Source organism: Trachypithecus francoisi, unplaced genomic scaffold (assembly GCF_009764315.1).
Source record: "Trachypithecus francoisi isolate TF-2019V2 unplaced genomic scaffold, Tfra_2.0 Lachesis_group4, whole genome shotgun sequence".
Taxonomy (NCBI): domain Eukaryota; kingdom Metazoa; phylum Chordata; class Mammalia; order Primates; family Cercopithecidae; genus Trachypithecus; species Trachypithecus francoisi.
In genome coordinates this window covers 37058210-37074462 of record NW_022681469.1, presented here as the reverse complement: position 1 = coordinate 37074462, position 16253 = coordinate 37058210, and the positions used below count along the sequence as shown (strand labels likewise).

Below are 16253 nucleotides of genomic sequence, written 5' to 3'. Positions count from 1 at the left end.
CATCCCCAATCCAGCTGTGAGTTTCCTGAGGTCATGAATTTCATTCTCTGTGATAGTCTTGGGTAACTTGCCCAAAGTCCAGCACAGAGCAGATACTCAGAAAATGTTTGTCATGCTGAAATAAATCAAGAGATAACCAGTGTTTACATATATAGAGAAGTGAATTTTTGAATGGTAGAAACAACTTGCAAGAAGGCATAGGGAAGAATAGGCACAGGCTTTGCTTGGAACCTCAAGGAGACCATGCTAAACAGAGCAGAAAATATACACTGTGAAATACCGCAGGAGGAGATAATGGAGACAGCATTATTTTATTTTATTTATTTTTTTGAGACGGAGTCTCGCTCTGTTGCCCGGGCTGGAGTGCAGGGGCCGGATCTCAGCTCACTGCAAGCTCCGACTCCCAGGTTTACGCCATTCTCCTGCCTCAGCCTCCCGAGTAGCTGGGACTACAGGCGCCCGCCACCTCCCCCGGCTAGTTTTTTGTATTTGTTTTAGTAGAGACGGGGTTTCACCGTGTTAGCCAGGATGGTCTCGATCTCCTGACCTCGTGATCCGCCCGTCTCGGCCTCCCAAAGTGCTGGGATTACAGGCTTGAGCCACCGCGCCCGGCCAGAGACAGCATTATTAAAGGGTTTGGGATCAGGGAGTATTTAGACTGTCTCAGGCAGTTATTGCAGGTTGATATCACTATGCTTGGATGAGATTCCTCACCTTTCCATCAAGCAGATAGGTGGCAGACTGCATTACGTTCATCAAAACTCCCACCGGACTCCAGCTAAATTTATATCTCAATGGATTGTTCGAATGTTCAGGGGCTGGAATCCCACCACAGTAGGAAATATATGATTCAATCTATAAATTAAAGAATCAATAAATAAGGAAGAATTCACAAGTTAGAGAATGTCTAAGTAATTAATTGAAGACAATGATATGAATGGAGTAATCTTGCTACAATTTTTCATTCTTAAAGTTACTAAGGCGTTCGAAAATACAACTTCAAAGCCATGTACCATTTGATTAAATAACAGATGATTTTATATATATGTTTAAAAAAAACTGTAAAAATAGTGACTAACATTTTGTTCAGTTAAAAATTCAACTCTTAGTTCAATTCTGCTTGGTCAGTTCCTACTAACTTTTGAATTCAAATTATATATTTACATATATATAATTTGAATACATATATATACATACACATTCAAAAACCCTAAAACAATCTGAATCATCCCATTTACACCCAATAGTACCTTGCCAAAGGTACTATTTCATAAAAGATATTTCATATCAACAGACTCTGATACCCAAAGATTCTTCTCATTTTTAAAAGTCAAACCTTACTACAGAATCTTCAAGGTAGTCTAAAATTTGTATTAAGCCAAAATTTTATAGTAGCATCTGTTTCTCCAAAATTTGGTTGCTACCTAAGACCTGGACATTGTTTTCCCATATAGATATTTTTGCAGTTATAAGATTTTATTTAAAATTTCTGGGAGGCCAAGGGGGACGGATCACCCAAGGTCGGGAGTTCAAGACTGGCCTGACCAACATGGAGAAACCCCATCTCTACTAAAAGTACAAAATTAGCCAGGCACAGTGGTATGTGCCTATAATCCCAGCTACTCGGGAGGCTGAGGCAGGAAAATTGCTTGAACCTGGGGGATGGAGGTTGCAGTGAGCCGAGATCATGCCATTGCACTCTAGCCTGGGCAACAAGAGCAAAACTCAGTCTCCAAAAAAAAAAAAAAAAAAAAAAAACTCTTTAACTTTGATTAAAGGTGTTGCTATATTATAACTCATACTTTGATTCTGTACACAAGAAGTTAGACATTTTAATGTTCTCCTTTGGGCATAAATTGGGCTCACCGTGGCTCCCACTTCCTTGGCTTTATCTATTGTTTCCATTGCTAACATGTGATCAAGACCAGGGTCCAATCCCAATTCACCAATGATTGTGATGCCAGCATCTTCCACACTGCAGCAGGTGGAAAGAGAAAAAAGGAAAACTTGGATATAAAATAAAAACAGTGCCATGGATTCATTCAGTTTGTTTAAAATGATTAAAACTTACCTTTTTTCCAATTCTTTTAGTGCTGGTGTGATGTAGCTTGCGGTGACCATGTTAACTTTGTTTGTGATGCAGGCCTTGGCCACAAGAGGGTGCAATACATAAGGCAACAAGCTTAAAAACAGGAAGAAACTAATCAGAAACTCCCTTTTTCAACCCTACCTGGTACTTGAACTGTATTAAAGCTGCATCTTAAGTGACTGTTCTGATTAAATTATTCTCTCAGAAAAGGCAACACTTATACACTGTTGGTGGGAATGTAAAGTAGTTCAGCTGCTGCAGAGGGCAGTTCAGAGATTTCTCAAAGAGCTGAAGGTTGAACTACCATTTGACCTAGCAATCGCATTACTGGGTATCTATCCAAAGGAAAATAGATTATTCTACCAAAAAGACACATGCACTCATATATTCATCACAGCACTATTCTCAATAACAAAGAATGCAATAAATTGACATGCCCATCAATAGTGGATTGGGGCCAGGTGCTGTGGCTCATGCCTGTAATCCCAGCACTTTAGGAGGTCAAAGACAGGTGGATCGCTTGGGTCCAGGAGTCGAGACCAGCTTGGACAACATGGTGAAATATCATCTCTACAAAAAATACAAAAATTAGCCCAGCATGTTGGCGCATGCCTGTAGTCCCAGCTACTCCAGAGACTGAAGTGAGAGGATCACTTGAGCTCCGGAGGTCAAGGCTGCAGTGAGTCGAGATCACACCACTGCACACCAGCCTGGGCAGTAGGGTGACACCCTGTCTCAACAAAACAAAACAAAATGAAACAAAAATAAAAAAAACACCAAAAACAGTGAATTGGATTAAAAACTGTAATACATACACACCACTGAATACTACATAGCCATAAAAAAGAATGCAATCGTGTTCTTTGCAGCAACATGGATGCAGCTGGAAACTATTATTATTATTATTATTTTTCCTATACTAGGAACTCTCTTAATTCTAACTAGGTCTCTTTTTTTTTTTTTTTTTTTTTGAGACGGAGTCTCGCTCTGTCGCCCAGGCTGGAGTGCAGTCGCCGGATCGCAGCTTACCGCAAGCTCCGCCTTCCAGGTTCACGCCATTCTCCTGGCTCAGCCTCCCGAGTAGCTGGGACTACAGGCGCCCGCCACCTCGCCCGGCTAGTTTTTTATGTTTTTTAGTAGAGACGGGGTTTCACCGTGTTAGCCAGGATGGTCTCGATCTCCTGACCTCGTGATCCACCCGTCTCGGCCTCCCAAAGTGCTGGGATTACAGGCTTGAGCCACTGCGCCCGGCCTGGAAACTATTATCTTATGCGACCTAACACAGAAACAGAAAACCAAATATGGCAGGCTCTCACTTACAAGTAAGTGGGAGCTGAACATTGGGTACACATGGAATTAAAGATGGAAACAATAGACACTGAGCACTACCAAAGAGAAGAGGTAAGAAGTGAAGCAAGGGCTGAAAAACGACCTACTGGGTACTATGCTTGTTACTCGGTGACAGATTCATTGATACTCCAAACCTCAGAATCACACAATACACCTTTGTAATAAACCTGCACATGTAACCCCTGATTGTAAAACGAAAGTTGAAAGTAAAATAAATAAATATTCCCTTGGATATGATCAATGACTCCCTGTGGGCCACAGAATAAAATCATCTTTTTATCACATCTAAATAGCAACACTATTCTATTGACCTGAGGAGGAATAAATGCCTGAGAAGTGGTTTTATTGTTTATTTTGTTTTTGTTTTTTTTTTATGAACTAGAGAAAATCTGAAGTACGCAGAATGAATTTGACAAGTACAATGGTGTAGTATGATATTGTTTATGTTGGTTTTCATTTTTTTGTTGGTACTGTAGACAGTTTTACCAAATAGTCAATAAAAAACAACCTAAATATTGTCATGTAATTGACAGGGTATTTTATTATTCCTACAATAGACGATGGATACACTCATTTATATAATACTCATATTTACGAAAATTTGATTTCTTGTGATTATGCAGTCCCAGCACCAAATTATAATCCCAAAGCCAAAATTGTTGAAAACCCAGTCAAAGTTGAGCTTTGAGTACACATCATCTGTTGTTCACCATGTGGATTTTTAGCCATTTTGATAGCCTTTACACTGATCAACACCATTAAAGCCTATCTCCTCCTTGGGCCCTTCCTGGAGTCTACTCAATAACGTAATACATGGGCCATCTTGACCTAGTTTGACACTTCCTGATAGCCATTTGGAAGATGTGGAGGTAAAAAGAAAGGCAGCCCTATTTTAGTGGAAAACCCAAGACAGAAAACCCCAATCCAAATTATACTTGCCCCTTTAAGAAATTTCCAAAAAGTTGTTTTCCTCCACAAAGCTTTCCCAGATTCCTCCAAAGCCAGATATCCTTCCTCTGCATGCAACCAGTTACATCTTTATAACATTTAATGGAATTTGATCCATTCGTCCCTGTATTTCTACAGCTCATGTATTACATTATTGAGTAGACTCCAGGAAGGGCCCAAGGAGGAGACAGACTTTAATGGTATTGATCAGTGTAAAGGCTATCAAAATGGCTAAAAATCCACACGATGAACAACAGATAATGTTGTACTCAAAGCTCAACTTTGATTAGGATTTCAACAAATTTGGCTGTGGTATAATAATTTGGTTCTGGGACTGCATAATCATAAGAAATTAAATTTTCATAAATATGAGTGTTATATAAATGAGTATATCCATATTCTATTCTAGGAATAATAAAACACCCTATTAATTACATGACAATATTTAAGTTGTTTTTTAATGCCTATTTGGTAAAGCTGTCTACAGTACCAACAAAAAAATAAAAACCAATGTTAACAATATCACACTATATCATTGTACTTGCGAAATTCATTCTGCATATTTCACATTTTCTCTACTTCATAAAAAAAAAATAAAACCACTTTTCAGGCATTTACTCCTCCACAGGTCAATAGAATAGAGTATTGCTATTTAAATTTATTATAACGCAGAATAAAATTGTGTATATCTTTTATCAGTATCAAAAGCTCCTGGTCTCTGTGTTTTTGTATCTTTAAACCAAAAAGAATTAGTGCTAACAAATTTGGTAGACTTTTAGAAGCCACTGAGCAAAATACTTGCAAAACTATTAGAACCAAATATTACTAGAAAAGGTGCAATGTCAAAGGTTAAGCAGAAATTTTTAAATCACATTCGCCATATTAAACTTGCCCAATCAAAATTTTACTAAGATCTAATAATACTTTAAAACTTGTCCTTATAATAGGCTGAGAAGTATAAAGATAGGATTTTGCCTGGTGGCACTTTTTAGACAAATGGATTAGAGTTCATAATTCGTCTCGAATATGATATAGGAAGCACTCAATGGGACATACTCAAATTATTTAAGTTGACTCCAACCCAATTACTCCAAAAGGTTGAAAATGTCACCTGTGAAAAATACATACAAAATACATGTGGAATTTTCAAAGAAACATTGAAATCAATTACTACTTTGTATTAAATTATTAAAAACTAAATTTGAAAAATTAAAACTGAGAATTGTACATATTACTAAAATTTTTTTTGAAACATATTCTTTACTCATTTTTTTGTAGTCCCTATCACTGTGTTTATATCAAAACATTCTTTCCCCAACTTAAAAAATAAAACAGTTGGCCAGGCATGGTGGCTTATGCGGTAATCCTGGCACTTTGAGAGGCTGAGGCAAGTAGATTGCTTGAGGAGTTCAAGTCCAGCCTGAGCAACATGGTGGTACCCCATCTCTACTAAAAATACAAAATTTAGCTAGGCATAGTGGCATGTGCCTGTAGTCCCAGCTACTTGGGTGATTGAGGTGGGAGGATCACTTGAGTCTGGGAGGCGGAAGTTGCAGTGAGCCAAGATTGTGCCACTGCATTCCAGCCTGGGTGACAAAATAAGACTCTGTCTCAAGAAAAGAAAAAAAAAAAATGTAAGGAATGCTATATGATAACACTGTTTAATGGCATTACCATTATTCAGCATAGAAAATATACCAAATAAGAAAACATTAAATATAAAACAGATTTTGCTAATGCTAAATCTTATCGAAGGCCACCTGTTTGCTAAATTTTAAAATTTGCATATATTAATAGATTGATGTCTATGTCCATTATCTTGTCACATTTTATTTCAGATTTTGTTTCAAATGGAATTTGTCGTGTTATTTACTTTCAATTAAAAATGATATATTTAGGTACCTATGTGTGTCAAAATAAATTACTGTTCTACTTGGAAGACTAGATCATTCTATTTTGAATCAGGATTTCTTTATATGGAAAATATCAGAGAGGTTTAGTTGGTCATTAGTCAATTTTTTCTAAATAAAAATTAATGCTCATAAAATTTTTATAAGTTGAGTGACATTTTAAGTACATGAGGTTAGCCTATATTTAAAGATATCAAGAGAAATGTAAAAATGCCAGCTTACAGAACTACCTTTCATTATATGATTTCCAAGCCTACTTTTTTTTTTTTTTTAAGCAGAATATCACAGAACTTCCTCCAAAGATACGATTGGAAACTGATCTGTGAAAGTGATTAGGTAATCACTGTGAGGGAACAGATAACTTTCTTCCTCTCATCTTGGGAAAATTCTAAGAATGAATAACTATTCTCATCACTTTGACATTTCAAAACCAAATGTATTTATTATTTATTTATTTATTACTTTGATTTTAGGTTCAGGGGTACATGTGTAGGTTTGTTATACGGGTAAATTGTATGTCATGGGGGTATGGTGTACAGATTATTTCGTTATCTAGGTAATAAGCATAGTACCCAACAGGTAGTTTTTCGATCCTCACCCTCCTCCCATCCTTTACCCTCAAGTAGGCCCTGACGTCTGTTGTTTCTTTCTTTGTGTACACATGCACTCAAATATCAAAACCAAATCTAGTTATAGAGTAAATCTCATGTAATGCTGTGTCTAGATGTTAGATCTGCATTTTTGTTAGTAATACTCTATTTCAAGATCTGTTGCTATGACGAGACTTAAAATGGTCATAAGGCTAAGTATTCTACTTATTTCATTTAAGTTTTATAACTCCAAAGGATAAAATAGACACTAAAGTATATAAAATATTAATACCTTATGACCTACAATCGCACTTCTAAGTATACACCCAACAGAAATGTGTAATTACTGTTTTGGTGAAATGGTCACAAAAAGACAAATACTGAAATGTGTATAACAGTGTGACTTAAAACAGCCAAAATCCAGAAACAACCTAAATATCTATAGTAGTCAAATAAATAATAATGGTATATTCACATAATGAAATACTACACAGCAATGAGAATGAATAAACTATTATTTCAGACAATAGCACAGATGACTCTCATAATCACAACACTGAATGGAAGAAGGCAGCCACAAACGAGGATATATTGAATGATTCCAATTATATGAAGTTTGAAAGCAGGCAAAAACTAAATATCAGAAGCCAGGATAGTGTTTACTCTTAGAAGAAGGGGGAAGTGAACAGAAAGAGGCGCCAAGAGGGCTTCTGGGGAATTATTGATACTCTGTTTCCTGACATAGATAATCATCACAGAGTGTGTTCACTTTGTGAAAATTCATTGAGCTATATACTTATGATTTGTGCACCTTCTGGACCCATACTTCAGTTAAAAAGTTGACTCCAAAAGAGTATGAAGAGAGAAGTGAAAGAGAAAAAGAAAAATAAGAGAAAAGAAATAATAACAAAAGTATGAAACTCATTTCTTGCCAGATACTGACCTGATGACAAGATCCTGTTTTGCCACCAAGAAGCCCAGCTTCTCTTCTTGTTTACAAATGTCCATGCTAACAGGATTAATATTATATTTCTTGCCTAACTGTTCAATTTGATTCTTCATGTCAGAGCCTATTTCAAGCATTAAAAGTCACATTTTTAGATATGTCAGAGTAAAATATATTTTAATATCTCCAAAAATAAATGTTCAAATTTCAGAAACAAAATAGTCTTCTAAAATGTAGAAGTCAACATGCTATAAAACATATTTTTCTTCTTCAAAAATCAGTGCTTATTTACCTACTGTTATTTCTATATTGCCATCTCTTGATAAATATTCCAATACAGGCTCAGATACATAGCCAGATCCAAGAACCAAAACCTTTGTGGTGCCCATTGAAAGTGACTGAGCACATTCCCTATTTAAAAAAAAAAAAGAGGTGAAGGGGCTAATTAAAATTTTATTTTATTTTTTTAAATAACAGAATCTTGCTGTCCACAAATCATACTAAAACCTAAATAATGAAGCAACATTTTCTCTTCACATTACTTAAAATAAGAATTTCACCATGAGTGAGTTCCCGATACCAACATATTTCTTCAATTATTTTACATTTTGTACAATGAAGAACAATAGACCTGACGTCTCTGAGACACATATCTGTAGATGTATACATGTATTTCTTGAATTTCCAGTATTAGTAGTGAGGTGCAGGTGCTGGACCTTTTCTTGGTTTGCTTGTGATTGAGTAACTTGGTCTCACATTTTATCCTTCCAGAAGATGTAATTCAAAATCATGCGAGAAGCTTTACCTTGGAAACTTTATTTATTCCTCACAACAATCCCAGAAGGCAACAATTTGAGGAAGAGAATATTATTACCCATATTAGAAATTGTTTTGTCATATATCTTTAGGGTCACTTGAAAATAGTCAAAACCACGACTTTGAGTCACAAATGTCATGGGTTAAATGTAGAAAACGAAGACTAGCATTAGGCATTATTTTAATTCTTGAACAGTTTATTCTGCTGGAATTATACCTTTTGGGCAGATGACTTTCTGTCTTTCCCACAAACTATGACCTCCAAGGCAGCATCTAAGACTTACCCATCTTTACAAACCCACTAATGCTCAGCATGTTTTGTCTTAAATATGGAATTTACTCATTAAATATTTTTTGAATCAAATTCCCTGTTATCAACATGAAACCAAAGAAATGGCCTAGTGCCAGGGACTGAAGTAGGCTCTGTTATTTAGAATCTTTAGGTCAGAATGTCTCTTGAACATTAACCCAAAAACCTTTTCATTAAATTTAAATAAATAAAAATAAGTATAAGTATAAAACATTCCTGTCCCTCTGTACCCCAACACACATTATTACTGATGTGAAGAGGTCTCATTTAACTACTACCATCTCCCATTTCACCTTCCAGAGAGAACCACTATTATTTGGTTATTATATATTCTGTCTAACAATATTTTCTGTAGCTTGTATAATTAAAGCATTCCAAATACCAAATGCTCAAAACAGAAACTCACTCCTGGATTCTAATACTGTCTAGCCCATCAGTACCCCCAAATCCCAGATTCCAGGTTAATAATCACTGTGCTAAGTGATGAAAAGAACAGAAGAATAAGGCAGGATTCAATACAAAGTAAATTTCCTTTCAAAATGCAAACTTTGTTATTAGTATCTTGGCACAAGTTTCCATCAGGAAAGAGGGCAGCAAGTTTTAGCAATCAGAGCCAAGTAAACCTGCTGCTACATGAAATATGACATATAAGAGAGAAGATATCATCATGACCAGTCATGTTAGACTTTGTCACTAGTATCAGTAGTGTAAAAGACCATCGGATGATGAGAATCAAAACATAGAGCTATGAAAAACAAACAGATGTGAAGTTTTACCTGTAAGAAATTCTCCTATAGGGTTATAGAGCTAGCTTCTCTTATTCACAAAGAAAAAAAATTAAATACTTAGTGTCTTACGCCAGCATATTTCACTGACACATCAAAAAGTAACTATAATCAAACCAGCACATATGGAAAAGGCCTAACTATAGTACGCTTGATCTAGGCAGATCTCTTTGTTTACTGTTTGTAGGTAGAACCACTGAAAAAGAAGATAAGACAGTTGTGTTGTGTTGTGTTGTTTCCCAACTCTGGTTTCTCCTGAGACTTCAGTACATGGGTTCCTTTTTTAATGTGAAAAGACCAGCAGAATAGATATAAACACAGATCAAAGGCAATTGGCTGGAGGAGACCAGAACATTCCAAAAAAGTAAAATTAATGTTTTCAAACTTTAAGTAGTAAAATCAATTAGGAAAGAAGGGCCTTAGCTAAAGACCTTTCTAAACTAATGATCCTCTTGAGTAGATTCGCTACATTACTTTTTGGCATCTTCCCCCTAATAAGAATCCCTGGAGAAAACTACCTCTTATTTCCATCAATTGTTTATTCACAACTCTCTTAATTTGTTTTTTTGTTTGTTTGTTTGTTTTTTGAGACGGAGTCTTGCTCTGTCACCCAGGCTGGAGTGCAGTGGCTCTATCTCAGCTCACTGCAAGCTCCACTTCCCGGGTTCACGCCATTCTCCTGCCTCAGCCTCCCGAGTAGCTGGGACTACAGGTGCCCGCCACCTCGCCCGGCTAGTTTTTTTGTATTTTTTAGTAGAGACGGGGTTTCACCGTGTTAGCCAGGATGGTCTCGATCTCCTGACCTCGTGATCTGCCCGTCTCGGCCTCCCAAAGTGCTGGGATTACAGGCTTGAGCCACCGCGCCCGGCCCAACTCTCTTAATTTGTAACTACGAATTCACTTTCCTGAACACTACACTAAACAAAAGAGAGTCCAACTCCTCAACTAAAACCCAAACTGAAAGCACCACAGAAAGTCTAGCGTGCTCATTTTCCTTTGAAAAAATTACTGAGGCATGACCATGTGTAAAAAGTCAGAGAAAAACAAGAAGCTACCTGAAGGACAATCCTTTTGGATTTTTGCTTGTTTACCCATACGTCTACACAGGCTATTAGAAAGCCAAAATGATGCTATACTACTGTTAAGTGGGAAACAGTCACAGTGGTTTCAGTCAGCCACTTAGTTTGGATTTCGTACATTTTCAATCATCATCAAAATTTATATATTGTACAAATCTAATATTAAGAACGCCCACTGAAGCATTAAAAAATACTCATTAATTCCAAGATACGAATAAATGTATAAAACAAAAGGATTTGAACAATACTTACCTGCTCTCCCGGAGTGTCTGGATATATTTATATTTATCAGGTAATGTACCGTTGGATGTAATCACTGCCTAAATGTATATGACACAAGACATTTCTTTAGTATCCACATTTTAGTCCTACAAACATGGTCTCATGACTGATAGAGAAGAGACAGAATGGCAAAGATGGAGAGAGAAAGAGAGAGAGAAGAGAGCAAAAACGGTAATAGAAAAAACACATTTATGAAAAAATATTCTTCTCATAACTTACATCTCTCACCACAGGAGAAAAATTCTGACTTTCAAGAGGCTGTGTCGCATCTGATAATATCTGAAAGGAAAATGAGATTTGTAAGAGATAAATGACACTGCAAAGAAGGCCTCTTGGTGTTTGTATCCATATTAAAATATTAATCAAGGGAAAAAAAGAATTTAAGAAACAGTTTTCTGAGGATCACCGAGTATAAGGGATTGCTAATACAAGTCTTCTACAAGCAATTAACTCTACGCACAAGACTATGGCGTTTCAGCACAAGTCCCAATTTTAAAACTAAAATTGGATTATAATCATCTTTGCTTGCTGTGAACACAAAAAAGCTTATCTTTTGCAACCAGTTAAATGTATCATATTAAGTACTTTGCCAAGTATCTTCACAAGCTTTATAGCTATAGTCCCCCCTTTAAGGGCCTCTACTCCATTCCAAAAGTTCAAGTTGTTCTATTAGGAGTAGAGAATGAGGTTTTCCACTCAGCGAGGCCACCACCTCAGCAGTAAGCGGTCTCCCTCAGATCAGTATTAGTAGTTATATGTATAGGTACATCAGCATTTCAAAGGTGGTAGCAAAAGTGACTTGACCAAGTAGAACCTTGAAAGTCATTCACATCCTCTTCACATTATCTTGCAGAATTGAGTCAGAGACAACAAAAAAAGTAAGATGTCTCATATTAACATTTCAGCAACCTTCTAGTCCTCCTCTTTTCTCCCAAGGAACCCAACTTTTGAATATGCTGCCAAGAAGCAACGGGTATGTAAGTTAGTCCCTCTCAGAGAACGCAATTCTTGAATATACTGCCAAGAAGTAATGGCATATAAGTTAGCATTGCTGCTTCTGGTGGACAGAGAAGGGCCAATGAGACAGTCTTTCCTCCCTAACTAGGGGTTAAGATCTAGCTCACTCACCCAAATAAAAACAAGAAAAATGTACCTAGAAGGTGCTGGTAACAGAGAATCTATTTAGTGTATTAAAATAAATAGAAAATTGTTTTCGTGTATCTAAAATAAATGGTAATTTGAACAATGTCAGTTCTCCAAAGGACTAAAACCTAGATTTAAATTACTTCACCCTAACTGAATTTAGGTGAATTTCTCCTAACCTTTATCCTTGTCTATCCCACTGCCCAAAACAAAGAATATATTATCTGGAGGAAAATCACACAACATCTGGAGCCTCGAGTCATCTCTAAAATTTTGAAAACACAATGTCTAGCATTCAACCAAAAATAAATAAATATATTGAAAGGTAAGAATTTACTGAAAACCATAAAAACCAAGGAAAAAAACAGGGAACATAAACAGAACCAAGAAGTGTAACAGAATTAACAAAAATGATTCTAAATTGTGATTAATATGTTCAAAAAATAAAAGGACAATATAGATAACTTTTTTAAAAGATGCAAAACTTTAAAATTAATGAATATAAATGTTTGATAAATGAAAAATAACATGTTTCAAGCCTTGGAAGACAGATGAACATCCAGATATATGAAGAAGCTCAACAATCTCCAGAGTCAACCCAAAGAGGTCCCTTTATAATTACTGTCAAAAACCAAAATGATATTAAAAGCAGCAAGATAAAAATATAATGCTACATATAAGGGAATCTCCATTAAACTATCAGCAGATTTCTCAGTAGAAATCCTGCAGGCCAGGAAAGAATGGAATGATATATTCAAAGTGCTGATGCACAGAAAACTGCCAGCCAAAAATGCTATACACAGCAAAGCTGTCCTTCAGAAAAAAAGAAGAAATAAAGGCTTTCCCAGACAAGCAAAACTTTAGGGAATTCTTCACCACTAGAGCTGCTCTATAAGAAATGCTTAAGGGAGTTTTTCAAGTAGAAAAAAATAACATTACTAACATGATAACATATAAAAGTACAAAATTCACTGGTAAAGGTAGATATATAATCAAATCCAGAATACCCCGATACTACTATGGCACTCTGCAAAAGATAGGTATTTATAACTCTAGGATGAAAGTTAAAATTCACAACAGTCAAAATAATGATAGCTGCAATAAAGTATCAAGAAATATGTAAGCTAAAAAGATATAAATTGTGACATCAAAAAATATTAACTGGTTGCACCCAACTCAGAAAGGTAAAAAAGAAATATATATAGTATGTATGTATACTATATATACACACACAAATATACATATAGTATGTGTATATATATGTGTGTATATATACACATACTACATACACACACACACACACACACACACACACATGCACCCATTGGTGGGAGGGTAGAAGTCTAGAGTTTTGTATGCAACTGAATTTGTTATTAGTATAAAATAGTCTGTTATAACTGTAAGATGTTTTATGTAAGCCTTGTGGTAACCACAAAGCAAAATACTAAAGCAGATAAACAAATAATAAAGATAAAAGAATACAAATTTAGCACTAAAGGAAATCACTAAATCACAAAGATAAACAGGAGAGGAAAAAAAGAACAAATAAGCTATAAAACAATCAGAAAACAATTAACAAAATGGCAGTAGTAAGTCCCTGGCATATCAGTAATTGCTCTGAATGTCAACAGATTAAATTGTTCAATTAAAACACAGAGTGGCTGAACAGATTAAAAAACAAAGCTCTACTATTCACAATAGCAAAGATATGGAATCAGTCTTGATACCTATCAGTGGTGAATTGGATAAAGAAAATGTGGTATATATACACCATAGAATACTATGCAGCCATAAAAACGAATGAAATTGGCCAGGCACAGTGGCTTACACCTGTAATCCCAGCACTTTGAGAGGCCAAGGTGGGCAGATCACCTGAGGTCAGAATTTCAAGACCAGCCTGGCCAACATGGTGAAACGCTGTGTCTGCTAAAAATACAAACATTAGCCAGGCTTGGTGGTGGGCACCTGTAATTCCATCTACTGGGGAAGCTGAGGCAGGAGAATTGCTTGAACCCAGGAGGTGGAGGTTTGTGAGATGAGATGGTGCCACTACACTAGCCTGGGTGACAGAGCAAGACTGCCTCAGAAACAAACAAACAAACAATGAAACTATGTCCTTTGCAGCAATCTGGAATCAGTTGAAGGCCATTATCCTAAGTAAATTAATGTAGGAACAGAAAACCAAATGCCATATGTTCTCAGTTATAAGTGGGAGCTAAACACTGAGTATACATGGACGCAAAAAAGGGAACAATAGAAACCAGGGTATACTTGAGGGTGGAGGATGGGAGGTGGGTGAAAATTGAAAAACTACCTATCAGGTACTATGCTCACTACTTGAGTGATGAATTCATTTGTGCTCCAAACCCCAGTGACATGCAATTTACTCATGTAATAAAACTGCACATGTACCCTCTGAAGCTAAAATAAAAGCTGCAAGGAGAAAAAAAAATAGACTCTCACTATATGCTGCCCACAAGAGACATACTTTCACCTTAAGAATGCACATAGGCTTTCATCCCTCAAAGGGGATGAAAGAAGATATTCCATGCAAATAATAGCCAGCAGAGGACAGGAAGAATACTTATTCCAGACAGAAAAAACTTAACTCAAAAATTTTCACGAGAGACAAAGAAAGTCATTATTAAGGCGCTCAAGTCATTAAGAAGACATAGCAATTGTAAATATATGTTCTCTCAACGTTGGAACACCTAAACATATAAAGCAAATATTAATTAATCAACATGAAGGCAAAAAATAAATACCAAAGCAATAACAGTAGGAGACTTCAATACCCCTCTTTCAAAAATGGAAAGACCAACCAGGAAGAAATTAATTAGAAAATACTGGAATTGATCTGTGCTTTAGACAAAATGAACCTAATAGATAAATATAGAACTTTTTATCCAGTAGCACCAGTGTACGCATTCTTCTCTAGTACATATAGATCATTCTCCAGAACAGATCATACACATTGTGTAGGCCACAAAATACGTCTTAACAAATTTAAAAAAAAATGAAATCATATCAAGTATTGTTTCTGATCACAATGGTATGACGCTAGAAACCAATAACAAGAGAAACTTTGGAAACTACAAACACATACAAATTAAACAACATATTCCTCATCAATCAAGGAGTCAATAGAGAAACTAAAAAGAATATTTAAAAATTTCTAGAGACAAATGAAAATGAAAACACAACCTACCAAAAGCTATGGGATAGAGCAAAAGCAGTACTCAGAAAGAAGTTTATAGCAATGTTGAAATGCCTATTTCAAAAAAGAACAAAGATCTCAGATAACTGAATGCTGCACCTCAAGGAACAAGAAAAACAGGAACAAACTGAAACCAAAATTAATAGACACAAAGAAATAACGACGGTTAGAGAAGACATAAACAAAATAGAGACGTAAAAAATACAAAAGATCAATGAAACAAAGAGTTTGTTTGAAAAGGTAAACAAAATCAACAAGCCCCGAGTCTGCCTATGAAGAAAAGAGAAAAGACTCAAATAAATACAATTTCAGATGACTGTTGTTGGTGTATTGGAATGCTAGTGATTTTTGTATGTTGATTTTGTATCCTGAAACTTTGCTGAAATTGCTTATCAGCTTAATTTTTGGGCTAAGACTATGGGTTGTCTAGATATAGAATCATGTCATCTGCAAAAAGGGATAATTCGACTTCCTCTCTTCCTATTTGAATGCTCTTTATTTCTTTCTCTTACCTGATTTCTCTGGCCAGGACTTCCAATACTATGTTGGATACAAGTGGTGAGAGAAGGCATCCTTGTTGCCAGTTTTCAAGGGTAATCAATGTCATTAAAATGGCCATAGTGCCCAAAGCAATTTATAGATTCAATGCTATTCTTATCAAATTACCCATGACATTCTTCATAGAACTAGAAAGAAACTATTTTAAAATTCATATGGAACCAAAAAGAAGCTGAATAGCCAAGGCAATCCTAAGCAAAAAGAACAGAGCTGGAGGTATCACACTATCT

The 16253-nt window shown here is 35.9% G+C and overlaps 1 protein-coding gene across 3 annotated transcripts in view; it reads right to left on the bottom strand.

The window, feature by feature from the left end:
* AASS (aminoadipate-semialdehyde synthase) overlaps window positions 1-16253 on the bottom strand; it is a 72584-nt gene that overhangs the window by 18147 nt on the left and 38184 nt on the right. For 2 of the 3 annotated variants that reach the window (XM_033192353.1, XM_033192355.1), the window contains exons 12-18: window positions 11325-11384; window positions 11076-11143; window positions 8126-8244; window positions 7831-7957; window positions 2072-2182; window positions 1867-1975; window positions 715-855 (exon numbers count right to left, since the gene is read on the bottom strand). In XM_033192353.1, coding sequence (XP_033048244.1) covers window positions 715-855; window positions 1867-1975; window positions 2072-2182; window positions 7831-7957; window positions 8126-8244; window positions 11076-11143; window positions 11325-11384 — 735 coding nt within the window. The remainder of the gene's footprint in view (window positions 1-714; window positions 856-1866; window positions 1976-2071; window positions 2183-7830; window positions 7958-8125; window positions 8245-11075; window positions 11144-11324; window positions 11385-16253) is intronic. The other variant, XM_033192354.1, reaches the window with a different exon arrangement.